This window comes from Mobula birostris, chromosome 30 (genome assembly GCF_030028105.1).
Source record: "Mobula birostris isolate sMobBir1 chromosome 30, sMobBir1.hap1, whole genome shotgun sequence".
NCBI lineage: Eukaryota > Metazoa > Chordata > Chondrichthyes > Myliobatiformes > Myliobatidae > Mobula > Mobula birostris.
Window position 1 is genome coordinate 23,511,888 of NC_092399.1, and position 27,029 is coordinate 23,538,916.

The 27,029-nt window shown below is 38.8% G+C and overlaps 1 protein-coding gene across 2 annotated transcripts in view; it reads right to left on the reverse strand.

Annotated features, from left to right (window-relative positions):
• Positions 1-25,316, reverse strand: part of rspo1 (R-spondin 1) — a 196,659-nt gene extending 171,343 nt beyond the window's left edge. Inside the window, exons 1-2 of one of the 2 annotated variants that reach the window (XM_072246978.1) lie at positions 24,795-25,316; positions 20,363-20,778 (exon numbers count right to left, since the gene is read on the reverse strand). In XM_072246978.1, the coding sequence (XP_072103079.1) occupies positions 20,363-20,453 (91 nt within the window). In that variant the 5' untranslated portion in view covers positions 20,454-20,778; positions 24,795-25,316. Of the gene's footprint in view, positions 1-20,362; positions 20,779-21,870; positions 21,977-24,794 lie in introns of those variants that run through there. The other variant, XM_072246979.1, reaches the window with a different exon arrangement.
• Positions 25,317-27,029: the final 1,713 nt, after the last annotated feature.

A 27,029-nucleotide genomic window follows, 5' to 3' on the forward strand; every position in this document is an offset into this window, starting at 1 on the left:
CTGAAGCCCCTGAAAACACTGTCACAGGAGAACATGCTCCTTACTCCCCACCTGACTAAAATAAAAGGATTTCTAGCCAAATAGTTCATCTTACTCAAGCTCCAGTTTTCATTGTGGCAGACCTGACTGTGTAACGGCTGACTGAAGCTAAATAATTAGTGAAATATCTGGTTCCACTTTCACGCTCAGAGCTACCAAATGGAGAAGTTATAATTAACGGAATTACATTTGTTGCTACATTCACACAGTTTGACCAAAGACCATTCTCCATCAAGATATCTACACTTAAGTACAACATTTTCCCTTCTCCAGTGTTGGAATTGTCCTAAAATGACCTTGAAATTAAACTGCAGAGTTACTGGGGGAGAGCACTCTCAAATTAATGAGTGGGTTTATCTTTTAGGTCTGCCAGTTAGCCATGTGGATGTGATTAAAATGACAAGCTGCACTCAGAAGTTTGCATGATACTTGTCCTGCATGGTTGATTGACAGCTGAATCAGGGAGGAACATTTTTGTTTCAGAAGGTCCATACACTTGACTGGTAATTTTAAAAGGTGCAATAAAATTTACACCCCCGTAAATGATACATTGGATTTTGCAATAATGAAAAATTATGGATTTGGAAGAAGAACGCAGAATTGCAATTTTGGAATTTAGCCAGTCCATTAGCTCCATGTGGTTATCTTTTATGGGTAGGAGTTACTGTCTTTCATCATATGTAATGGAAGATCTACCATGCACCGCATGCTATCTTTTTCTCAATATCTTGGTATTAACCTTCAAAGTTTACAATAAAAATTATATTTTAGATTAGTTTGTATAACATAAACCAATTAGAAGATATGTTATACATTATATATCCCTTCCCACCCCCACACACATGCGTTTTGTGTAAGTTGTACTATTCAATAGAGGGAGTCACTGCATTTAATCAAGTAATCTGGATTTAAATGTACGTAAGACTTATTGAATCACAACTATGTGAACTATGTGATGCTCAGTACTGGATCTCAGTCTTACTGGGATAAATCAGAATTACTCTGGGGAAATGCCTTGAGGAAGACCTGGCATACGTTCAGCGACATTTGCCAGCGGAATGGGAAAGTTAGTAGTCATACAACAGAGAGACAGGCTGCTTGTCTTACTATTCACATTGAACATTAAGCACCTATTTGCACTAATCCTACACCAATTGCATTATATACTCCACAATTCCCCTTTACAATTGCTCCCCTTTTAACGTCATGTGTATATACCCTCCAGTTTTGGACTTCCCTACCATGGAGTAATGATTGTGGCCATTCACCTTATTTAAGCCACTCATGATCTTATATCCCTCTATAAGATTACCACCCAGCCTCCTGCGCACTGCGGGAAAAAGCTCCAACTTGTCCCGTCTCTCCTTACAACTCATGGCCTAAATATAGCCTTTGTCACTTTCAATTTAACATCATGAAGATATTGGTCCAGCCAACAAATATGGAAGTGGTGAGTGGGCATGTAAGGTCTACAAATACTAAAGAATGTGGCAAACCCTTGACAACCTGAACTTTGACACCATACTTGTATCTCATGGCAATTCGCCTTCCTGGCTGGCAGGTGGCAATTAGTGCGACTGACGAGAACCCTCTGGCAACTGACATTGATCAACAAAGATTTGAGAACATGATTTTGCTACAAACAAGAGAAAATCTGCTGATGCTGGAAATCCAAGCAACACACAGAAACTGCTGGAGAATTCAGCAGGCCAGGACCTGGCCCGAAATGTGGACTACACTATTTTCCATAGATGCTGCCTGGTCTGCTGAGTTCCTCCAGGATTTTGTGTATGAACATAGCTTTGTTGTTCTGGAGCATTGAAAAGTTGTAGTATTATGAGCAATTCTGGTTGCCAACCTGTAGGAAAATATGTGGAGGCTTTGGAGAAGATGCAGAAAAGTTTCCCTGGAATATAGCATAAATTGGAGTGTACTAACCACAAAGAAAGGTTGGACAAACTTGGACTCTTTCATCTAGAGCATCAAAGTATATGAAATTATGAGAGACATGGATGGGATTGACGGAGTTTTTAGCCACAATGAAAAAGTTAGATACCTGAGCAATTAGGCTTAAACTGAGAAGTGAGTATGTAACGGAAATAAGCAAAGGAATGTTATTTTTATCCTCAGGCATGGTTGATGCCTGGAATGATCTGCCAGGGGAGGTGAGAGAAAATATGTTAGAAAATTTTAAGAAGCATTCAGACAAAACAGATGGACAGGCAACAAGTGGAGGGGCTTAGATCATATGGGAGCAGAGTGGATTGGTTTAGTTTGACATTATGGCCAACAAAGACATAGCGGGGTGAAGAGCCTATTCTTCTGCTCTATATCTACCCCCAGTTAATCTGCAACTGACCACTCAATTCCATAAGCTCTCTACAATAGACATCCTGGGAGGCTTGATTTAGAAATTTATATATATTTTTTTTAAACGACCACAAATTTGGGTCATGATCTGCAATTATTTATCCTGAGGATATATCATATAGGACATATCAACTCTATTTGTTGAAGAATACTTTTTTGTGGAAAATACAGATTTCAGTTGTTCCTTTAGTACCAGGTTTAGTTCTTCTGATGAACGCTAATTTAATTTATTTACTTATTTATTTTACTGCTTTACCTCACAAACCAACAAATCAGCAGGAGGTTAAAAGACAGTGACTCGTTCTCAAAGGTAAACCTATCTCACATAACATGAAAGAACTGTCAGCAAAAGTAGTAACAGAAGATGCTGGAGATGTTCAGGAAGTCAGGCTGCACACAGTACATGGAGAAAGAAATTAGTTACTCTTCCAAAGATCTTTCACCTGTTGTGAATCTCATTGATGGAAATCAGTAAGCAAAGTGAAAAGAGAGATTTACCTTGTGAATTGGCCGCAACAATCACATTGAAACACGTCAAGGCTAAAGACTGCAACCTGAAATTAATGATGTTGAAGTTTATTGTTCTAAGAAGTAATGAGAGGGATGGACCCGTTTATTGCTGTTGTTCATCTGCATAGCCAGGGGTAAACCCTAGTTAGTTGGATACACATCACTTAGGTGCTAAATACAGGCAGGTGGCCTGGATTGCTGGCTGTTTCTAAGACTTTCTGAGGATGAGTCACCATGCTGATTGTTGTAAACACCTTTGATGGTCAGATTGCAAACAGACATGTAAAATTGCATATTATTGTGAACTATCTTTGAGCCCTGCTTCTGGCATTACATAGGACAGGCAGCCAGCATTTGCACAGACGTGTTTTAAAGGGTCTAACCAGAGCTGGCAATTCAGGCTGAAACTCGCAGTCTACTCTACAAGAAGCAAGTCTATAATTTAAAGTATACGTTCAGGGAAAGAGTCATAGTGACATATTTTGTTCATTGTGTCATATTTACCCACGTGTTGCTTGTAATTGTGATGGATGTTCAGTCTTCTGCGGTGAGAGTCTGATTGCTAACTTCCGTTTTCTGCCACACTGGCATGACTTTTCCAAAGGGTCAGAAGTGTTGGTTAAACTTTCAATAAACATCTTTGCTCAGCCTTTTGTTGTTCTTAATATAAATTGCCAGTAGTAATCAGTTTCAAGTTAAAGCACACACTGCTAGCCCACAGCAAGTGGCTGGCTTCTAAGATGTCTGGTTTACAAAGTGCGGTGACCAGGAGGCATCTTGTCTGCATTTGACAAATGCAAGATAATGGGGTTATACCATTTAACACATCAGGCATAGTTACATGTTGGGATGTTTGTGTACTCAGACAGTCAACCCTCACAGCATTAATTATGGACTTTTGGGATCTCTGTCACCAGTAGCTTTTAAGACCATTTGCATGAGTTACTTTGTCCCAGCAATGGATTCTGGAAAACATCACATGCAAGTGAAGTCATCCAGTAGAAATATCTAAAGCACTGGGGACTGTTAGGAATGACAAGGCAAAATTCAGAAAGACAGGGTGACAGAAAGAAGAACTAGAATTCATAACTCAATCTTTGATTTCTGTGAAGCACGGCTTGTTCATCTGCTTCTCATTTCTATGTTCTTCCCATTTGTAAGAGTCGTACCTGTGTTTCGAAATCCATAGTTTGCAAATTTGTATTTTTTTATAAAGTGAATGCTAAATATGTGTTAAATATTGTTTGTCTAAATTTATGCATATATCATTAAAATTATATAAATTGTGTTTAAACTATTTTGTTAGCTGTAAGTATCCCCTCCCAGACAAGTAGTACAAACAAGTGCAGATTTTGGTCTAACCATCAACTGTAAAAAAAACAAATGTATGGTAATATCAAAACAGCAGGATACTCCCAACTGCCAAATGTACATCGGTAACCAAGAGATTGAATAGAAGACCAGCTTTAATTACCTTGGTAGCTTTATATTACAAGATGCTAGAAGTAAAGTAGAAATATAAAGAATTGCCATTGCCAAAACCAACTTCCAAAAAATGAAACCCATTTTTACCAACAGACACATTTCTATGACAACAAGGCTTAGGGTACTAAAATCTGATCAATCTTGCTGTATGCTTCTAAAACATGGACTATAATACAAGAACTCCAAAGAAACCTAGAAGTAACAGAAATGTGGTTTCTTAGAAGTATACTGAAAATATCATATAGAGATAGGGTAACTAATGAGACAACGTGCCCAACATGCCCATATAAAAAGATCTTTAATGAGAACATTAAATGAGAGGAAACCTAAATTCCTGCGCCATGTTGTCAGAAAGAGAGAAATAGAATACCTTACATTACAAGGCCGTATGCCTGGGAAATGCGGTAGAGGAAGGCAAAGAAGAAAATATATGGACACTGTGAAAGAACTAACAGATCTAAGTGTGCAAGATATCGTTGACGCTGCGAGAGGTCGTTCGATGTGGACAGCCGTGATCGCCCAAGCATGTAATGTGCAAGGCACATGAAGAAGTAGATGATCTCTTCCCTAGCAGGAAATGGGGAGCCACCACCAAAGCATTGGGTGTTGGAAGCTAGACCTCACTGCAGAGACTAGACACGGAAGTAAGTTAGTTCTTAAAGAGTAGATAAACTCCCTATTATAGATTTTTTAAATCAGATAGGATGTAAAACCTTCTTTTGAGCTTAGGGCTGTGTGGAATGGGAAACCAATATCATCACATAATTCAATTACTGTTTGGCCAAATTACCTGTCAAATTTTGACAAGATTTTGTAATGGGTCACCTTTGGAAGAAATAATCGTGCAGTTGTTACATGCTGTCTTCTAGTTATTCCCAAAACATCATCTTTGTTAAGGAAGTCAAACAGTAGCTGGTACATCACCCAAAAGAAGTAAGATAGTTTCAACAACTAATGTTTAGGTCTGGCCTTTTGGGTCGATGATACACTGAGTATCGTGAGCTGAAGAAAAGAAGACAACTCAGTCCATCCACTTTTGTATAAATTCAAAGATGTTTTTAATGAATTGCATTCACTAAACAAAAAAAACCCTAGTGTAGATTTCTTAAGAAAATCAGGAATTCACTAAATTTTAATATTGAAGTTATTTGCTTCATATCCTGGCCAATAATTTTCTTATAATTATATGTTCAAAATTTGCACCCAGTGGCATTGTGATTCATATGTCTTCTTGACCTTAGTTACAATAAGAATTGTTACGCCATTTTCATAAATAATTTTTATACATCTCAAGGGATGCATCTTCCTCTCCAGCCCTCTAACCCAAACTTTTCCTGGCTTCTAGCTATCCTCCTTCCCCTCTCTGCATCTTTTTTTATTTTGCTGTCTTTCCCCTTCCTTTCCAGTCCCAATGAAAAGTCTTGGCTTGAAACATCGAATCTTTGCTCATTTCCATGGATGCTGCCTGACCTGCTGAGTTCCTCCAGCATAATGTGTGTATTGCTTTGGTTCACCAGCATTCCAACATTCCAGCATTCCAGCATGACTTTCTCATGTTTATGATTACAATTGAATACTTCTGAGCATTTGTTAACAGAACAAAGGAGGAGACATTGAGGATACCCTGTTTGGAGGTGAAGAGAGTTCAGAGAACTGGGACCAGATGTGCTTGCAAATTTAAAACATTGCATAGTTTTAAGCTTGCATGCACCAAATGGTATTGTAGTGCCAAGGGTATTCGAATAACCTGAATATATTTTCCTTTTCCGGAAACTATTATCAAAACTATTTTGGCTGATAATGATAATGTGCAAATGTACAACTTAAAGAGCAACAATTTTGGAAATCAGCTCACACTTTAAATAAATCATACTTCTAATATGTCAGGTGAATCAAAGCTATTGTTGTTTGTGGTTAAAATATTCAGCTGTATTGATTGCACAACACAGCTCCATTGACGCAAATGTGTTATGGAAAAACACTTATATAATTTTTGTACTTTGTTCTAGCTTGACACAACAGCCATTAGACTAATGTACCTCCTAAGTATAATTGACATATTTAATGCATTCAGTCTGTAGCAAATCAGGATTTTAAGTGCAGCATTGTACTGGAATACCTTTTCTTGAAACCTCTGCAGTCAAGAAACTATTTATACTAATATTAGTAATTCCTGATTCATCATCTCTATTTAGTAGGCATAAAAACAATGTTCCCCTTCCTCTATATTCTGCTTTCATTATTTTAACACCCTACTTTCTTATAGGGAGTGAACTAGAATCCTGAGCTCTTGTCAGCTGAAGGCACGTGAAGTACATTGTGGAGCAGCAAAGAGAAAGAGAAGTCATTGGGTTGCACAGCATTGGGGTGGCTAGTGATGCTGCATTAAAACATTGGAACAGAATTAGGCAATCTGGCCCATCGAATCTGTTCCACCATTCAATGGTGGCTGATTCACTTTCCCTCTCAACCCCATTCTCTTGCCTTCTCCCAGAAATCTTCAATACCCTTACTCAACAAGAACCTATCACCCTCTGCTTTAATTACTGTATATCCAATGACTTGGTCTCCACAGCTGAATGTAGCAATGAATTGCACAGGTTCGTCACCCTCCGGCTAAAGAAATCCTTCCTCATCTCTGTTCCAAATGGACATCTCTCTATTCTGAGGCCGTGCTCTCTGGCTCTGGACTCTCCAAGTATTGGAAACATCCTCTCCACGTTCACTCTATCTAGGCCTTTTAATATTCAATAGGTTGCAATGAGATCCCCAATCTTCTAAAGTCCAGTGAGTACAGGCACAGAGCCATTAAGCAGTTCTTTATTCATAGGATCATTCTAGCAAATCTCTTCCGGACTCTCCAATGCCAGCACATCATTTCTCAGATACGGGACCAAAACTGCTTGAAATACTTCAAATGTGGTCTGACCAATTCCTTATGAAACCTCAGCATTAAAACCTTGCTTTTATATTCTAGAACTCTTGAAATAAATGCTGACATTGCATTTGCCTTCTTACCACCAACTCTACCTGAAAGTTAACTTTTAGGGAATCCTGCAAGGCTCCAAAATCTTTTTGCACCTCTGATTTCAAAATGCGCTCCCTACTTAGAAAATAACCTACACCCCGATTCCTTCTACGAAATTATATGACCATACACTTCCCTGCAGTGTATTCTATCTGCCGCTTCTTCATCCATTCTCCTAATACGTCCATGTCATTCTGCAGACTCCCTGCTTCCTCAACACGACCTGCCGTCTTCACCTACATTTGTACCATCTACAAACTTGTCCGCAAAGCCACCAATACCATTATTTAGATAATTAACATGTAATATGAAAAGTAGCAGACTCAATGCTGACCCCTATGGAACACTTCTTGTCACGGGCAGCCAATTAGAGGAGACCCCCTTTATTCCCACTCTCTGCCTTCTGCCAGTCATTTTCTGTCTGTGCTATTAACTTTCCTATAATACCATGGGCTCTTATTTTGTTTATCAACTTCATGTGTGGTACCTTGTCAAAAGCCCGCTGAATATCCAAGTAAACAACATCCAGTGACTCTCCTTTATCTGCCTGTAATTTCCTCAAAAAACTGCAACAGATTTGTCAGGCAATATATCCCCATAGGGAAATCATGCTGACTTTGTCTCTTATTGTGCCTCCAAGTACCTTGAAACCTTATCCATAGTAATGGAATCAAACATCTTGCCCATCACTAAAGTAAGGTGTACTGGCCAGTAATTTCCTGTCTTTTGTTTCCCTCCCTTCTTAAAGAGTAGTGTCAAGCTAGCAAATTGGCCTCGTAAAACAGACAAGCGTTGCCACCTGTTGCGCCAAACAAGGTGCAGCGAGAAATTTCTTAAAGAGTGGAGTGAGATTTGTAATTTTGTAGTCCTCCGGAACCATTCCAGAATCCGGTGACCCTTGAAAGCTCCAAGAACTTGGGTTTGTTCCTAACCCCTGGTGCTGTCTCTGTGAAGATATGTGCTCTCCCTGGGACAAAGCTAATCCGTTTTTCTTCCAATCTCCCCAAACTTGTTTTACGTTAATTAGTTCCTGTACATAAGAATGTAAGAAATAGGAGCAGGAGTAGGCCATTTGGCCCATTGAGCCTGCCCCGCCATTCAATAAGATCTTGGCTGATCTGTCCATAAACTCAGCTCCATCTACCTTCCTTTTCCCCATTACCCTTAATTCCCCTACCATGTAAAAATCTATCTAACTGTATCTTAAATATATTTAGTGTAGAAGCCCCAATTGCTTCACTGGGCAGAGAATTCCACAGATTCACCACTCTCTGAGAAAAGCAGTTTCTCCTCATCTCTGCCCTAAATCTTCTCCCCGATTCTTGAGGCAATGTCCCACAGTTCTAGTCTCACCTACCAAAGGAAACAACTTTCTGCAGGAGGATCAATGGGGGAATCTGGCTGGGCATCGGATGGACAATAAGTGGGGGAGGGAGCTGGATTCAGCTGGTTGAACAGCTTGATTCCATGTTGTAAGGGAACATCAGATATTACATAAGCACAAGTTAACTGAACTGAATGTCACTGGGAAAAGAATCTCCTACAACTGGTGATGAAGTATAATACAAAAATAAAATCAAGCAAGCCTCAACTTCTGTCGACACGGTCAAACAAAAAACATGGGCCAGTACAGCATAGGACAAGCCATTTATCCCACAATATTGTGACAATCTTGTCGTCAATTTGTAATAAATTACCATACCTCTCCACCCCCTTTTATATTCACATGTCTGTTCAAGAGCCTCTTAAATTCCAACCCTAACCTGAACTGCCTTCTTCCACTACTGGTATTCGATGTCACCTATAAATTTTCCCTTCTCTCACCTTAAAAGTATGTCTTCTGATGTTTCTTGTTTCTACTGTAGGGAAAAGATTCTGACTGTCTATCCTCTCTATGCTTCTCACTATTAAAAAAAAACTCTATCAGGACTCCCCTCAGCTTCCAATACCAGGGTCAACAACCCATGTTTGTCAAATATTTCCTTATAACTCATACTCTCTAATCAAGGCAGCATCCTGGAAAACCTTTCTGTTCCCTTGTTAAAGATAAAGATAAAAAGATGAAGATTAAGATTAGCATAATTTGTCACATGAAAAACAAAATATCAAAACATGCAGTGAAAAGCAACATTTGCACAACGACCAATACAGTCTAGGGATGTGCAACTTTCACTGTGCTTCCACGCCAACATAGCCCCACAATTTACTAACCCTAATGTGGACGTCCTTAGAATGTGGGAGGAAACTGGAGCTTCTGGAGGAAACCCACACAGTCATGGGGAGAATCTATGACAAACATAAAATAATCTGCAGATTGCTGGGATCAAAGCAACACTCAGAACACGCCGGAGGAACTCAGCAGGTCGGGCAGCATCAGTGGAAACATGAGCCCTGATGAAGGGTTCCGGCCCGAAGCGTCAACTCATCGTTTCCACTGATGCTGCCCAACCTGCTGAGTTCCTCCAGCGTGTTGTGAGAATCTATGACAGCAGGAGGAATTGAACACTGGTCTTGCAGCTGGTGTTGTAAAGCATTACCTCCAGCACCCAGGGCTTGCCTTTTACTCTCGGTTACCATCAGGTAGGAGATACAGAAGCCTGAAGGCACACACTAGCAATAGAGGAACAGCTTCTTCCCCTCTGCCATCCGATTCCTAAATGGACATTGAAGCTTTGGACACTACCTCTCTTTTTTTTTAATATATAGTATTTCTGTTTTTGCACATTTTTAAAAATCTATTCAATATATACATAATTGATTTACATGTTTATTTCTTATTATGTTTTATTTTATTTTTTTCTCTCTCTCTGCTAGATTATGTATTGCATTGAACTGCTGCTGCTAAGTTAACAAATTTCACGTCACATGCTGGTGTAATAAACCTGATTCTGATTCTGAAATCACTATGGACTGTGAAAGACAGAGCCATGGATACCTGGTACTTTTTTTCCTTCAGTCTTCCATCAGGAGCCACAACAATTGAAAGGAAAAGTGACATTTGAAGGGCACAGTTACTTGCTGTTGATTACTCATTCACAAGCTTCTCCACAAGTTAAAAGTGCTTTGAAAACAGCTTAACAACAAAAGACGCAAATGAAAACATGGATGGGCATGCAAACATTATCTGACAGAAAATTTATTTCAGAAGCCATTCTCAGAATAATTCCTTGTGGCAATTATAAATGGAAACAAATTAAATCAGAAGCCGACTGAGAGACTGGCGGGGGAGAGAGAGAGAGAGAGAGCAGTAAATCAATAGTTTACACTGTGAGGACCAGTGTAGCTCGTATTGTCATGGAGATGGGTTTCAAAATTACAGCATTTGATCTGTAAGTACTGCCCATGTCATACAGATGAGACCTTGCTAAGCAACTCACACTTAGAGTAAGCATCAATAGCTATCATCTCTGAGATGGGTAATTAGGCCACTATGTTTGTCCAAGCTCTGAATTAGAAATCCATACACAATTGTTATGTTTTCTTCCCAAATATCCGATTAAAAAATACACTCCAGTAGCCATGTAAGTATATTCTTGATTGCGATAAACCCCAACATGAAAGAAAAACTTCATTATCATTGCTTTTCTATGAATGTCAGGAACAGACCAGATTTAGGCCCATCTACACTGCCATTGAGCAAGAATTCATCTTGTCGTCAACGTTTCTCCTTTATCCTCAGACCTGATGTGTTTATCAGACTCTGCCTTGAATATATTCAATGTCTCCACTTCCGTATCTTTCTGGAATACAGAGACTCATGACCCTCTCTGAAAGAGGGAAAAAGTACTCCTGCTAATTCTCATGTCCAATAGATGGTCCTATATTCTGAAATTGTTGTACCTTCACATACAAAAGACATTGAAATTAAGCTTCATCCTAAAGGAAGTTTACTTCAAGAAGTCACACGTCTGCGACAAAGCTCTTACAACAAGTCAATAAAATTACATTTTCCAAAGATCAATGCCATGACACAGGGCAATCTCCCATGTGTAGCTTAATCCATGCTGGTTTGGAGAGAATTGTACACGTTGAATTAGACATATAACATGACCTAAATTCCAATCACCTTCACACACACACACACACACACACACACAGTACTTAATAATCATTTAACAAAGCCTTTTAAATCTTTCAAATGGACTTGATATCTTTCTCTGGTAGCATGTCCAATACCACTTACATGATGTCATCTGCCTGATCTGCACTGGACTCACAGGCAGTATCCAGATGATTCATCAGGATCATTTGGCTCTCAATCCCTCCATCCGCAATGGTCTCTGCCATCGGAGGATAAATGAAAGCATTTAACATTCCATTGTTTGCCCCAGCTTTGAAAACGAAGTATATTAATTTGCTCTCAGGGTCAAAGCTCAGCTTTGAACTTTTGGGGAAATCATTTGAGGCAATGCCAGAACTTCATGTAACAGAGAAATCAAGGGCTTATGATCTGTGTAAATGTACTTAAGGAACTGTTACCCTCCAAACATGAAGGCTAAACCTTTCCTCTGTTCTTGTCAGTGCTCTGGACATAATTCTATCAGCTTTGCAGAACTATCTTTTATCTAATGGGACAAACCAGCACCGACAACATTTGGTGATGTACCACAAGATAAGATTATCTCTCTGTCTGGACCAGCACATTATCAGACTGTAGCAATTCTATGGAATTTACAAGATCTTTCTCTTGCGATTCTCATTCCACTTCACATTCCTTCGTACAACTAGCTCAGTGGGGTAGGATTTGCTATGAATGTTAATAATAATTCAACAATTACTGTGTCTTAAGATCTGTAACATTAGTTGACAGAGGAACATTGACAATGCCTTTTACCATCTTCTGCACCGGATATAGTTCTCTAGTGTCCGCAGGGTCCTGATTACTGGACTTACATTCTACAATATTCAACACCAACATCCCTTTCCTAACTATTTCTGCAGATGTCCATCATTTGATGTTCTTGTAAGGAGGATATCAGCTAAATGTTTAGTGCAACCCAGAAATTTCCCATAGCAAACCCCCCCCCCCCCCCCCGGTACTCCAAAATGTAGCTGGTGCAAACAGTACTCAGAAGGGTAGCCAGTTATAGGTGGACAACCATTTATGTGCATTAATAGTTGAAAGCTTCTTAGGCTATTCCTCTAAACTATTTGTTGATGTGCATAAGCAACTCCAAGAGCAGTGGCCTTCCAGACAAAACTGCAGATGTTGAATGTACAACATGGAACACTACAGCATAGTACAGGCCCTTTAGCTCACAAAGTTGTGTTGACATTTCAACCTACCATTAGATCAATCTAACCCTTCCCTCCTACAGGGTCCTCCATTTTTCTATCACCCGTGCACCTATCCAAGGGTTTCTTAAATTCCTCTGTTGTATCTGCCTTTACCACCACCTCTGGCAGGGTATTCCATGCACCCATAATTCTCTGTGTAAAGAACTCCCCTCTGGCATCCCCTAGTACTTTCCTCCAATCACCATAAAATTACTCCCCCAGTGGTAGCCACTTCTGCCCTGGGAAAATCTGTGGTTATCCACTCAATCAAATCCACTTTTCACCTTGTACAGAAATGGGGCACTCTTCCAGGAATGAGACTCAAATAACAATCATATTGTAGTTTCCACAGATCCTAATGTACAGCATGATCCATTCAGAGGGCCCAACAGATTCAATTGTTTACTTCCTGTCATCTTCTAGATACCACCATAATAATGGCAATCTGGCAGGGGGTACAGGAGCCTTAGGTCCCATACAACTAGATTCTGGATCAGCTATTACCCTTCTGCTTCTGAATTTCACTCACCTCAATGGTGAACTCACTCCACAACCTATTGACTTACCTGCAAAGGCTCCTCAACTCAATATTATTTATTTATTTTATAACTATTTGTACAGTTTGTCTTCTTTTGCACAGTGATTGTCAGTCCTTTTTATTTATAGTTTTTCATGAATTCTACTGTGTTCCCTGTAAATGCCTGCATGAAAATTAATCTCAGGGTAGTATGAGAGGAAATTTACTTTGAACTTTGAATTCAAGTTCTGTCTCATTACATAAGTCACTAATCTTTGTCTAGAACAGGGGTTTCCAAACTGGGGTCCATGGACTCCATGTCTAATGATATTAGTCCATGGCATAAAAATGGTTGGGAACACCTGATCTAGAGGAAATGTGATGAAGTCAGTATCAACATGAACATTGGCTTGGTTTACAATCAATGTACCCGACTCATTTTTGGAAAGCTGCTCACATTGCCAACGTATCTCACTATCTAACCATGATCTATGACTTTCCAGTCCAGGGGAGTTTCTGTCAGCCTCCTTCTTCCCAATAGGTTTAGTTCACACCCTTCAACAAGGGCTAGTTGTATTTCATTGTTACACAAGCAACTCAAACAACTTCATTGTTTTCATCTGCATAGACTTTCAGATTCAGCAGTGCCATTATAATTCATTGAACATAGAACATTACAGCAGAGCACCAGCCCCTTTGACTCATGATGTTGTGCCAACATTTGATTCTACTCTAATATCAATCTAACCATTCCATCCTACATCGCTCTCCATTTTTCTATCATCAAAGAGTTTCTAAGTTTCTTAAATCCCCTACTATATCACCCTCTACCACCATACCTGGCAGGGCATTCCATGCACCTCTTTCTCTCATCCAAAAAAACACTCTGACCTCCCCTCCCCCTATACTTTCCTACAATCACCTTAAAACTACAACCCCTGGTATTAGCCATAACTGCCCTGGAAAAAATGTCTGGTTAGCCACTCAGTCCATGCCTCTTATCATCTTGTATACTGCTATCAAGTCATCTCTCATCTTCCTTCACTCCAAAAAGAAAAGCCCAAGCTCAATCGACCTATCCTCATAAGGCATGCTCTCTAATCCAGTCAGCATCTTGGTGAATCTCCTCAGCACCCTCTCTGAACTTCTGCACCTTTCTGTCACAAACAAGGGAAATCTGCAGCTTCAGGAAATCCAAGCAGATTCCAGCAGAGGGAGATACATTAGGGCATCCTTTCTATAATGAGGTGACCAGAACTGTACACAATATTTTAAGCGTGGTCTAACCAGGCCTTTCTGGAGCTGTAACATTACCTCACGGCTCTAGGACTCAATCCCTGACTAATGAAAGCTAACACACCATACACCTTCTTAAAAACCCTACCAACTTGCGTGGCAACTTTGGAGGGGAATCTATGAATGTGGACCCCAAAACCCGTCTGTTCCTCTGCACTGCTAAGAATCCTGCCATTAGACCTATATTCTGCCTTCAAATTTGGCATTTCAAAGTGAACCACTTCACACTTCCCCGGGCTAAACTGCACCTTCTAATTTTCAGCCCAGCTCAATGTCCCATTGAAACATTTGACAACCTTCTACACTACTCACAACTCCACCAACTATCTAGTCATCTGCAGACTTACTCACCCACTTTTCCATGCCTCATCCAAGTCATTCACAGTATGTATGAAAATCACAAAGAGCAGAGGTTGCTGGAACAGATCCCTGTGATACGCCATTGATCACCGACCTTCAGGCAAATACATTTCATCTACAACTACCCTCTGCCTTCTATGTGCAAGCTAATTCTGAATCCACACAGCCAAGCTACACTGGATCTCATGCCTACTATCTTACTGAATGAGCCTGTCATGGGGAACCTTATCAAATATCTTGCAAAAATACATATTCGCTGCCATTCCTTCACCAAGATGTTTCGTCACATCCTCAAAAAATTCAGTCAGGCTTGTGAGGCATGACCTGCCCTTCACAACGTGATGCTGACTATTCCAATTCAAACTGGGTTTCTCCAAATGCTCATAAATCCTGTCATTAAGTATCTTCTCCAATGATCTGCCCACCAATGAAGTAAGGCTCACTGGTCTATAATTCCCAGGGTTATCCCTACTCCCTTTCTTGAACAAAGGAATAGCTTTTGCCACCTTCCAGTAATCTAGTACCACTCCTTGGCCAGTGGTGATGAAAAGACCATCGCCAAAGGTGAGCAATCTATTCCCTTGCATTTTGTAGTAACCTGGCGACTATCCTTCCTGGTCCCATCTAACCCATTTGTCTCTCAAAGCATTTTCATCATCAGCCTGGTTCATCAGTTTGTGCTCAACACAGTGCCAAGCTCAAGTGTTACATCACTGACACTCATTTTGATGTTTCCTTGTTTCCTGCAGTAACCTGGGGTATATCCCATCTGGTCCCATCTATCCCACCTGGCCAAGACTCTGTTTTCCTCTTCAGCCAGGTTTCTCAGTTTAATGGTTCACCCAAGTGCCAATCTCTAATGTCACGTCTCTGTCATTCACTTTGACGTTAGCTGTTGTCAAATCTACCCGCATTCTCGTTAAGGGACCTTTACTTCATATTTTTCACTTGCTTCCTTAATATGCTGAGAATCATGGAAGGTTAGAAAATTAGGGGCATCTTCTTTTAATTGGATTGGTTTTGTTAGTCCTAATTTACGTTTTTTTTTCTCCCCCCTTCAAGTTCTTGAGATGTGTCCTTTTAACCTACTGGCTTAAGAATTCACTAGTCTGAAGCAGCAGTCAGATGGCATATGTTTTGTTCCCCAGCAGCAGCAGCCCTTGTTGACCTTCTTGAGATGCTGGTTGGTTTGCCTTGGAAAAGTAAATTTTATACTTTGTCCACAGAGGATGTCATTACATGGAGCTGGCCTCCTCACAATTCCTAAGTGTTTCTGCTTCCCAATTTCACTGACTGGACAATTCACGGTGGGTTCCCAAAGTCAGATACACCTCTTGACAATAGCTATTTCTAAATACAATTATGATTATTTCCACTCCTTAGCACCAGAGTGTATTACCATAATTATATTCATTATTGATTGCTTACAATCTCTTTCTTCCATTGTTTTGCTTGATAATAAATCAACTTTTGTATGATCTCACTTGTTTTTGGCTTCAAGATTTTTTATAATAAATCTACCAATCCTTATTTCTATTATTGGAATTTTCTCATTAACTCTGTGTAGGAGTTTTCAGTACATTAATTTGGAGAGATCTCTGTTTATTTTCATTAACGTTACATATTATCTTACAATATTCCTCCCATGTCTGGGCTTTGGAGTCGATTTGTTGTTGCAACTGTTTCTCTTTCCTTATTTTTTACAACATTTTTTCTTACACCAACATTTTTTAAAGAGTTTCTTTGCCACTTAATTATTGTACGTGTCACAAATATGTACTACCTTAACATTTAACAACATGAGCAGAATGGTGAGCTATGTCCTTTAAGTAGTTTATTTCCTTTAGGACTGACACAAACACAGCCGTAACAGAATTTAAACAAAATGGTGTCTGCCAAAAATGTGAACAGTGGCAGAAGTTAAGTTCTGAAGCTTGAAGGAGAAAAATATCAAATCTGGGTCGGCACAGCAGTGTAGTGGTTAGCACAACACTTTACAGTGCAGGTGACCAGGGTTCAATTCCCGTTGCTGCCTGCAAGGCGTTTGCAGATTCTCATCGTGACCGCGTGGGTTTCCTTTGGGTGCTCCAGTTTCCTGGTTGGCAGGCTGGTTGGTCATTGTAAATTGTCCCACAATTAGCTAGGATTAAATTGCGGGATTGCTGCACGGTGTGGCTCGAAGGGCTGGAAGTGTCTATTCTACACTGTACATCAATAAAAAAAATTAAAAATAAATCTGTACATTCTATTACTTAAATTGCATTCATTACTATATGTTCTAGTTCCAGATTATCCATGAGGGAAACATCCTCTCATCATCTACTTGTCCATCCATTTTAGGGTCTTATATGTTTCGGTAAGATCACCTCTCAAGCTGTATTTTGAGTGGTATCAGCCTAAACTGCTCAACCTTACATTAACCTCTTCAATGTAGGAATCAATCTAGTAAACTTTTGTACTTGCTTGTAATGACAGTATATCCTCAGTATATCCCTCACTAAGTATGTAGATCATACTATGTAGCCTCATCAATACTTCAAAAAGCTGCATTAAAACTTTATATGCCAGTAGAGACCACAATTGCTTCAGCTTTCCTAATTACACCTGTACTTGCACGCTGTCACTTTGTGTTTCATGTATGAGAGCCCCCTGTGTGGGCACGTGGCCAAGTGTTTAAGGCATTGGACTAGCTACCTGAAGGTCGTGAATTCGAGCCCCAGCCGAGGCAACGTGTTGTGTCCTTGAGCAAGGCACTTAATCACACATTGCTCTGCGATGACACTGGTGCCAAGCTGTATAGGTCCTAATGCCCTTCACTTGGACAACATTGGTGTCATTCAACATTGCAGCATGGGCAACTGCTGGTCTTCCATACAACCTTGCCCAGGCCTGCGCCCTGGAGAGTGAAGACTTTCCAGGTGCAGATCCATGGTCTCGCAGGACTAACGGATGCCTTTACTTTACTTTATAAGAGCCCCTCAGATTCCTTTGTATGGCAACATCCTTTGGCCCCATTTTGTTCAAATAATTATTCGTTTTCTTTTCAATCTTCTTTCCAAAGTGGATAATCTCACATTCCCCTGTGTTACACTGCTTCATCCAAGTTCTTGCCACTCACGTAACCTATCTATATCCCTTTATAGACTCCTTCTGTCCATCTCATAACTTGTTAACCTAGTTATCATTATATGCTAAACAAATCTATTTACACTACACTCAGTGCTTTCATCCAAGACATCTCTATAGATTATAATTAGTTAGCCCCAACATTGATCCTGTGGAACCGCATTAGCTTCTGGCTGCTAATACTGAAAATGACCAATATAACCCAACACACTGTTCTCTATTTGTTAGTCACTCTCCAGTCAATGTCAGTATATATTAACCCCATCCATGTGTTTACGTGCCTCTATGAATGCTAAATGGAAACCCAAGTATATTACATTCACTGGTTCTCCTTTATCTACCCTGCTTGTCACATCAGTAGAACACTCAGAATAACTTGACAAACACTACTTCTTTTCTTTCATAAAACAGTGTTGACCCTGCTTCATTGTCTTATGATTTTCTAAATGTGCTGCTATTACCAGCTTAAATTTAAGCATTTTCCCAATGATAGTTGTCAGACTAACAGGCCAATAGTTCCCTGATTCTTGACTCTGTGCTTTCCTGAATAAAAGCATTCTACCTATAGTTTTCCTCTCCCGAAACCTGGAATCATTTCTGGTCTACATAGCCACCGCTTTTAAAATTCCAGATCTGATGCAAGTCATATTTTAGCCACCTTAGTTTGCCTAGTACCTATTTCAGATTGATTGACATTACTGTAAGTGTGTTCTTCCTAGCAGATTCTGGCACAGGCAATATATTGAACATAAAATGAAATATGAAATATAGTTGACCTTAAGAGGATCAAGATTTTGAAACTGCTTTTTTTTCTGATACATTCTTCATGAATTCCTAGATAATGAAAAACACTAACCAATTGGACTTATTGCTCAACCTTTTCTTCAATTGGTGCTCCTACTCTGAATATCACCAAAGGCAATTAAAATGCTCAGTTTTAACTCTTAAAGGAAAAATACGATATTAAATAATTTTATTAACTAACAACATGGTTTTCCATCTTCTGGGAATATCATTTGGTCTCTGAGAACAATCCGTGAATGTAAAGAGACGTATTTCATTTAATTTTTTCCTCTCCGTACCTTCCAACCAATAAATTGTGACTCCAATATAAACACAGAATATCCTCATGAATTTAAATGATATCAGTTTTTTCTGCACTTGTTCAATATACCCTGAGCGAAAAAATTTGTGAAAGCTTTATGCCTGAATTCACATTCACTGGAAATTAAATCAAGAAGTCTGAAATTTATTTATCTGCAATGATAGAATTGGTTAACATTGCGACATCTCACTTGTAAGCCTCTCCGCTATTTTAAAATAGCCCAGTAGTTGAGTGCATTATAATAAGGAAGAATACTTTTGCGTAAGTTATTAACTGTTTGATAACACCGCTGCAGTATCTTCTAACTTACCGTAACCCAGCAAAAGGGACCTTTGCTGCTCAGCAGTAAAACCACTGGATTTTCCAGCTCAAAAATCATGGAGCAATATGTCACCTTGTTCACTTCACCTGTGCCAGACCTCTGAAACATTTATCCATCTTTCTTCATGCCTATTTGACCCCAGATCAATTTTTCATTATCGTGTCTGGGAATATGACGACAAATATTAAGTATACCATCATTTGTTTTTTTTTTGAAGAAAATTACCCAAATCTCTCCCTTTGTTACTTTGGTGAAAACCTTCAGTTACCAGACCTCAGCAACCAAAAATTGTTTCACTTTTTTTGCTTCAACAAAATCTCTTAGAACTTCAAACTATAAAATCCTTTCTTAACTTTTGATGTTCTTGGAAAAAGAGCTTCACCCTTTCAAATCCTCAAAGCCTCAAATCAGCATTGCAATCTCAGAAAATCCCTTCAGGACCGTCCCCCTACTTTTGGCATTCTTTCTAAGCTATATTGCCAATAAACAGGATGCACTGTTCTAGCTATAATCTAACCGATTATTTCCATCACTCCAGTGTTTCCTCTTGTTGTACTCCACACATTTTATTCATAAAATGCAGGATCTCACAAATTTATCAACTGTTTGTACCGGTTTATAAAGGGAAAAAAATTACAAGTTTTTGTTTAGAATAGTCAGTGGTGGCATGACCATTCCATTTTATTAACCAGAAACCACCGACAAAACCCACAAGAACAACATTTTAAACTACTGTTCCATCAGGTTTTCTGGATTCTTACAGGCACCTTTAGGAACTTGTTTTCAATGAGGAAACTTGCACAGTTAGTACCCTTTTTTAATATACCAATAATAATAACAATTGTTTCTCTTGTTCACCAACGTAAGCAGAAAGCAGCTTAATCAAAATTGAACAGGTATTCTCTGATAGAAAACTCTGCTACTCACTTCGCCTTTGCCTCCTTCCCTTCAAGACATGGCTGCCAGTGTAATCCATGGAGGTTAAAATGATCACCACAAAAAAGAATTCACACTGCATAGTAATAACTGCACAGCTCTGCCTCTGTTCTAGATGAAGGCTGGTGCTGATGAAGGTAGGATCAATTCCAAAATGATATCTGTGATACTGGGTAGTGGTTTCTAGAGTGAGTCATAAAAGTTTGGCTTAACAGGCAAGGTTCTGTCCACATGCACTCCCCACAAATGGGACAAGAGAAAGCTTATTTTCAGGTATAACGCCATGGAGCTTGCACTTTGATGGAGAATGCTCTGTTAAAATCCATTCAGATGTATTCTACATGAACGTGATGTTTGATAGCCACTTTATACTGCTCGAACAGATGTGGAAATAAGTAGTTTGCAGTCTGAAACATAATCATCCAGAAACATCAGTTAGAATATTCACAGAATATTCTGAGTTAAGCATTAAAAATATATTCAGATATAAAACTGATAGAAGTAGGTCTTTATCTTTTTTCTAATTTTTTTTACAGAAGTGATGCTTGATTGACTGTCAGGAATTAGTTAAAATAAAAGTCAAGAACAGAAATTCTTGGTATTTTCTTACGAAATGTAAACATGAAGTCCAGCACAATTACTTTCAGAAAGTTGGTTACATTCAGGAATGTAATTTTCAACACTTTCACACTTGAACATAGTGTCTCAAAGTTGTGCTTCTAGGAAGGAGCTTTGTATAACCCTTGGCAATGCTGTCTGCAACCACCTGCATTTTAATATTACTCAGAAGCCCTTCTTATTGAGCACTTGATAGACTTCAGTAATTTACTGATAAAGCATTAGTTAAGTGAAATTAATTTAATTGGCACCTCCTGTACTCAGGAGAAATTATTCATCACAGACTAAATACTATAGTTTTAAACCATGAAGACAAGAAGCCAACTGAAAAGGTTAGTCAAAAATGATTATACTCTCCTTTATCTATCCGTTTTTGAAGGCTACTTCTTTCTAACCCTGTCCAAGTAATTCTGTTAGTTTGGAAATGTTATAACATTTGGATCAGACTCCGTACAAGCGTCATTTTCACAATATTAACAGCTCTAAGATTATTCTTTCTTCCTTATGAAATCCCAATATCGACAAATAGCAGTGCAGGATTTCAAGGAGCAGGTTACAGATTGTAAAGCTTGGATTGGATCAGATTTGATGAGGATAAGGCTTAAAATTTGTTATCACTGTCACTCTGTCTCCAAGCTATCTTACTGGAAAGTCACATAGTCTATCAAATTATTGTTTTCTAATACACATATTGTTAACTAAACCTAGTGATGTGATTTCGTAGAAATTTTAATGAAACACGTTGCAGATCCATTATGTAACTTCGAATCTTTAATACATAGTTTTATACAATGAGTTACATCACCCATAAGTAATATTTTAGTTAATTACTTTTTCCTTATCTAGCAACCTCATGTTAAATACAAATATATTTCTCTTACCGCTGTGCCTCCAATCACCGCTCTTCAATGTATGCCTAAAGTCTCTACAAACTTAAACTGCAGCTACGATTAATACTGCTTTCTGATCAACTGATAGGAGGTGTGTTTCAGGGAGGGCCGTGGGAGGTCGTATGATGAAGCTGTTTTTGGTTTAGCTTTACCTAACCCATCCTTCCCCAATCAACCCCGAACTGAGATGGATTGCTGTGCTGCAATATAGTGCTCCACCTAGCAGTCATGTCAAGAATTGCCAGGGTTCATTCAGTACGAATGGTCAGGGCTGAATATGCCAGTCTGGGATTCAGGCTGACAAACCTCATGACTTGGAATTTAAAATTACTATTTCATAAGCTGAGAATACAGCCATGTATTCCTCCAACAATAATTGGTCATATATTTAAAAATGCTGATAAACATCAATATTATAAACAGATAAAATGTAAATCTTGAGAAATATACAACTTGGCGATAACATTATGAAATGGTGGACTCAAATTTTTTGAAATAATTTTTTTTTGTCCTGTTTGTTTACGAAAACTCATTGCTTATCCAGGAACGCATACAGTAGTAACCATCTTGGATCAATTTTCAGAGTTTATTTAAAGATCAGGGCAAATGTACACAGTTGAAAAGCAAAAAACATGGTTAACAGACATCTGGATTGAAAAGGGCAGCTCGGGACGTGCAGGTGAAAGTAGATCTGCTCAAACTATTGTGTTGTGCTTCCCATGAACAAACTGCAGAGGCTGTTAACTCACTAAATATAAAATTCTTCAAATTAACCAGCAGCGTAAAAGTCACAGCTACATTTTAATCACTATGCGGCAATGTGCATGACAACATGCGTATTATAATGGACTTAATCTGAAAGTAAAAGTTAACTTTTAAAGCACCAATAAGTGAGGTGAACTTCTATCTTTATAGATAGTGTTGCAATATAGCTGATTAGATACCTTGACAGAACCTATCCCAGTTTCCGACGGAAGCTGGTCTAGCCAACAATCGAAACCAAAGCTTATCAGAGAATAAGGTTTAAACGACATGGTTTGGAAAATTAATTGAGTGAGGTTTCTAAATTATACCTGCACCTTTCCTTTCAGGGTGGTTTTGATGGCTGTTCTACTTGTTGAATTGATTCATAGTCTACACATTTGTCATTTCTACAGGCGGAGGAAGGAAGATCCCAATCACAAATTACATGAGAGAATCAATTAAGTTTGCAGCACACTATCCAGTAGCTATCCTGTCAGTTATATGATTGTGTATTCCCCTATGTTAATATGGGATGATTGGGTGCCACTTTGCTGTGGGCTAATGCAGGAGGATATTCATTGATATCCCTTCAGCAAAACCCACTATCTCTTCACTATGACCCTAAAGGCTTCAATACCTATATTGCCTGAATACAGGGATTCCCAACCTGGGGTCTAAAGATCCTTTGCTTAATTGGTATTGTACGACCTGAAGATCCCCAACAAAATGCATAGGACCTTTCTTAGGGTTGCTATATTGTGTTTATTGGTAGTTTTAATATTATTTGCACAGGCAGTCAACTTGTGGGATACTTGTTAGCAAACTAAGTATTCCCGGATCACTTATTTACAAATACAAATCAATTTGAACTCAAGGTAGATTTTAATAACTAAGGGAATAAGGAAAAAAAAGGTCTCCCATACCAAGTATAGGTGAGAAAATAATGTTGAGATGAATGAAGTTATGCCAGTTGAAAGTGGTCATTTAAAAGCTTTCATGAATCTTTGGGTGGAAATAGAGTTACTGAAATTGAGAATGTGGCAAGTTTTATTTTCTGACAGAAGTTCACAGCTTTGATAAGTACTGATATCATGAAGATAAGCAGATAACTTTATTTTAGATATGGAATTACTTTCTGTTAGTTTTGTCATAATTGCCTGTAATGTTCTGTATATATTAGTATAAAACAACTTAATTTAGTAACTGTGTAGCAAAATCTATTACACCCATTTTTAAAACTGATTCACTAGGCATGAAACCCCCTGAGTTGATTGAAGTGCTCTCTTTACAATCCACCTAATACTACTCCCTCTGACATCAATTGAAGGTAAAATTAGACGGAGTATAAATTCAGCATTGCACCTAATCTGTTCAGTTTTCTGATGAGCAAATTGGATGACAATCGTCCTCATATGCCAGATGGAACATAATCACAGATTATAATTCATGTTATGAAGAGCTCACTTGCTTGCCGGCTCTGCGCATTTTAGCGCAATGCATATTTCTTGCAATACTTTTTTTTTAACCTATTGCGTTTCTATTCTCAGCCACAATAAGAGAGGTGATAAACCAAGATGGTCTGCTTCACCAAATGGGTTGTGAACAATTGAAGGGAAGAAATAGCTCTGGCACGTGAAATCTGATGTGAAATGTGAAATCTGGAGAAGGGAGTAATAATATTGTAGACAATGTGTTACCTCACAAAACCTCAGCCACAAATTAGTTTCTCTAAAGATCTTACAGAAGTAATCCTGTCTCTAACAAAAATACACTAAGACCAATAACTGCAGGGCTGCTTGTTTACTTCAGCCTCCTTTGCTGGTTTAGGAAGGTCTCTTTTTCATTCTCGCATCTTTAACCACTCTGCTACCGTCTTTGGAACGGGGTTTTTTTTGCATTAGAGCCCAGGGATTCCTCTTTCGACTGAACATGGAAAATATTATTAAAAATGAAAACTAAATTTAAATCATTAACCCTTACCTCAGTACTCAGAAATGCACCTTGGATACAACTTAAACGTTTTACAGTACACAGGGATGCTGTGCTTTAGTTCAGTATTTGTAAGAGCAGTGAAAATACGTTTGTAATGTGGTTATCATTTACAGAAAAAATAGATACTGCAATCTCAATCCAAAACACACTTCTGTAGCTGAAATAACAAAGTCTCTTACCTGAATATCAATAATCAGCAGCTGAACCATCAACAGGTGTCGAAGAAGATTCTTTTATTTGTTTCTTATCTAAGCAAAATAAAAACAAACTTCCGACTATCTCTTCAGTTGTAAAACTTTTTTTTTGTGTGTGTGGTCTTGGTATTTCTCAGTCTGCAAAAGTTAGCTTCTAAATTGCTTCAATTTCAGCTTGACAGCAACCATAGCGGCATGGCTGTAATGAAAAAATATTGCTTAATTTTACTCAGCTGTTCGAGACTGAGCAGAGACACCGGTACTCAGCACTCCAGAGATATGAATGGGGAAAAGCCAGTGGGGATGTGGAGCATCTGAGAACTATAGACAGGATTTCCTCCAACAGAATCTTCTGTCTAATTCATCTCACACAATAAAGCTTCTTAATAACAACTTAGGTCATTTTGTGGTGCAAGAAATCCAGCTTTTGATTCAGACTCTGTGCTCTCAAAACACTGATTATAGCTCAGAGCCCACAGCATCTCGCTTTGAATAAACAGCCAGCTCTCAGTCCAAGCTGAACACATTTAGTCACACCTCTTTACATTTTCATGCCAATCAAGTGGTCAAAGGGAAACCCTGGACTGGATCTGCATTCAAGCATTCTTCATTGATGTTTCTATAGCTAAATAATGTTCCAGATTTGCATGGTTTTTCTGACACACTGATACGCTCTTTCTTTGTAATTTCCTTTATGCCTCTTCAGATTTGTAATGCGAATAAAAGTTTAACAACAAGGCCTTAAGTGAGTAGGCATAGCACCCCCCCCCCCATCACCCAGAACATCTCCTCTTCTCATTACTCCCATCAGAGGGGAACTACAGGAGCCTGAAGACACACACTCAATGTTTTAGGAATAGCTTATTCCCCTCCACCATCAGATTTCTGAGTGGACAATGAACCAACCCATGAACACTACCTCACTATATTTCTTCTCTACTTGATCATGACACACATGAACAGACCATGAAACCATGAACGTTACCTCTCTTTTGCAGTAGTTATTTATTATTTTATTTCTTATAATGTGTGTTTTTTTATATATATCGCACTGTACTGCTGCTGCAAAACAACAAATTTCATGATACATGTCAGCAATATTAAATCTGATTCTGATTAGTCTGAAACTTATGATAGATCTCTAAAATATCATTCGGAATCAGAATCAGGTTTATTATCACCGGCATGTGTCGTGGAATTTGTTAACTCCAATGCTAAGTGGTGTTGTACTGTAAAAATGTACACACCAATGGTTATTTCATTACTCTCAACTTGTACAGTTTTTGGATTAAATTTACATCGCATAGCATGGGCAGAACAGCAAATGTATGATCAACAATTTAGTCAGTCATTCCTCCATTTGAGGATATAACAAGGAATTACTTCATGCAACACAGAGCCATAGCTAAACTCATTTAACATTCTGGCTTCTCAGACAATAGCTTGTGTCAAATGAAAAGTTTCCATAGAAAGAGCATCACTTTTGGCATGATGTTTTCACATGACAATAACCTTTAGCGGGTGTCCAAATGTATCATTTGAATAGAAGTCCAGTATTTGAAAAAATAAAAAGCTCTAGATTACAGGATGAAGCAGGTGGAATTGCCATAGAAAGGCCAAGGTGAGTGGAAATGGTGTCAGGACTGAGAAAGATTGGTTTTGGACTGGAAGTGTACTGGATCAAGGATACATGCTTCCTGATGTTGACAGACAGAAGCCTGCTTACTACACAAGGAAGGCATGACTGAAGATTGGTACTGAGCTCAGCCTCAGGAGCTTACAATCATCGAATCAATGCCAAAGGCAATTTACTAATGTAAATGAAGATTGAAGGAGGAGAACTTAATTTAAAAGGTCACATGATAGAGATACACAAGATGATAAGAGCCTTAGATAGTGTGGTTAGCCAGAGACTTCTACTCAGAGCAGAAATGGCTAATACCAGGGGGTATAATTTTAAGGTGATTGGAGGAAAGGACAGAAAAGGTGACAGAGGTAAGTTTTTTACACAGAGAGTGGTAGATGCATGGAACATCCTGCCAGGGATGGAGGTAGGGGTGGGTATATTAGAGGCTTTAAGATAGTCTTAGATAGGCAGATGGATGATATGAAAATGGAGGATTATATAGGAGGGAAGGGTTAGATTAATCTTAGAGTAGTTTATAAGTTTGGCACAACATCATGGGCTGAAGGGCCTGTACTGTTCCATGTTCTATTACA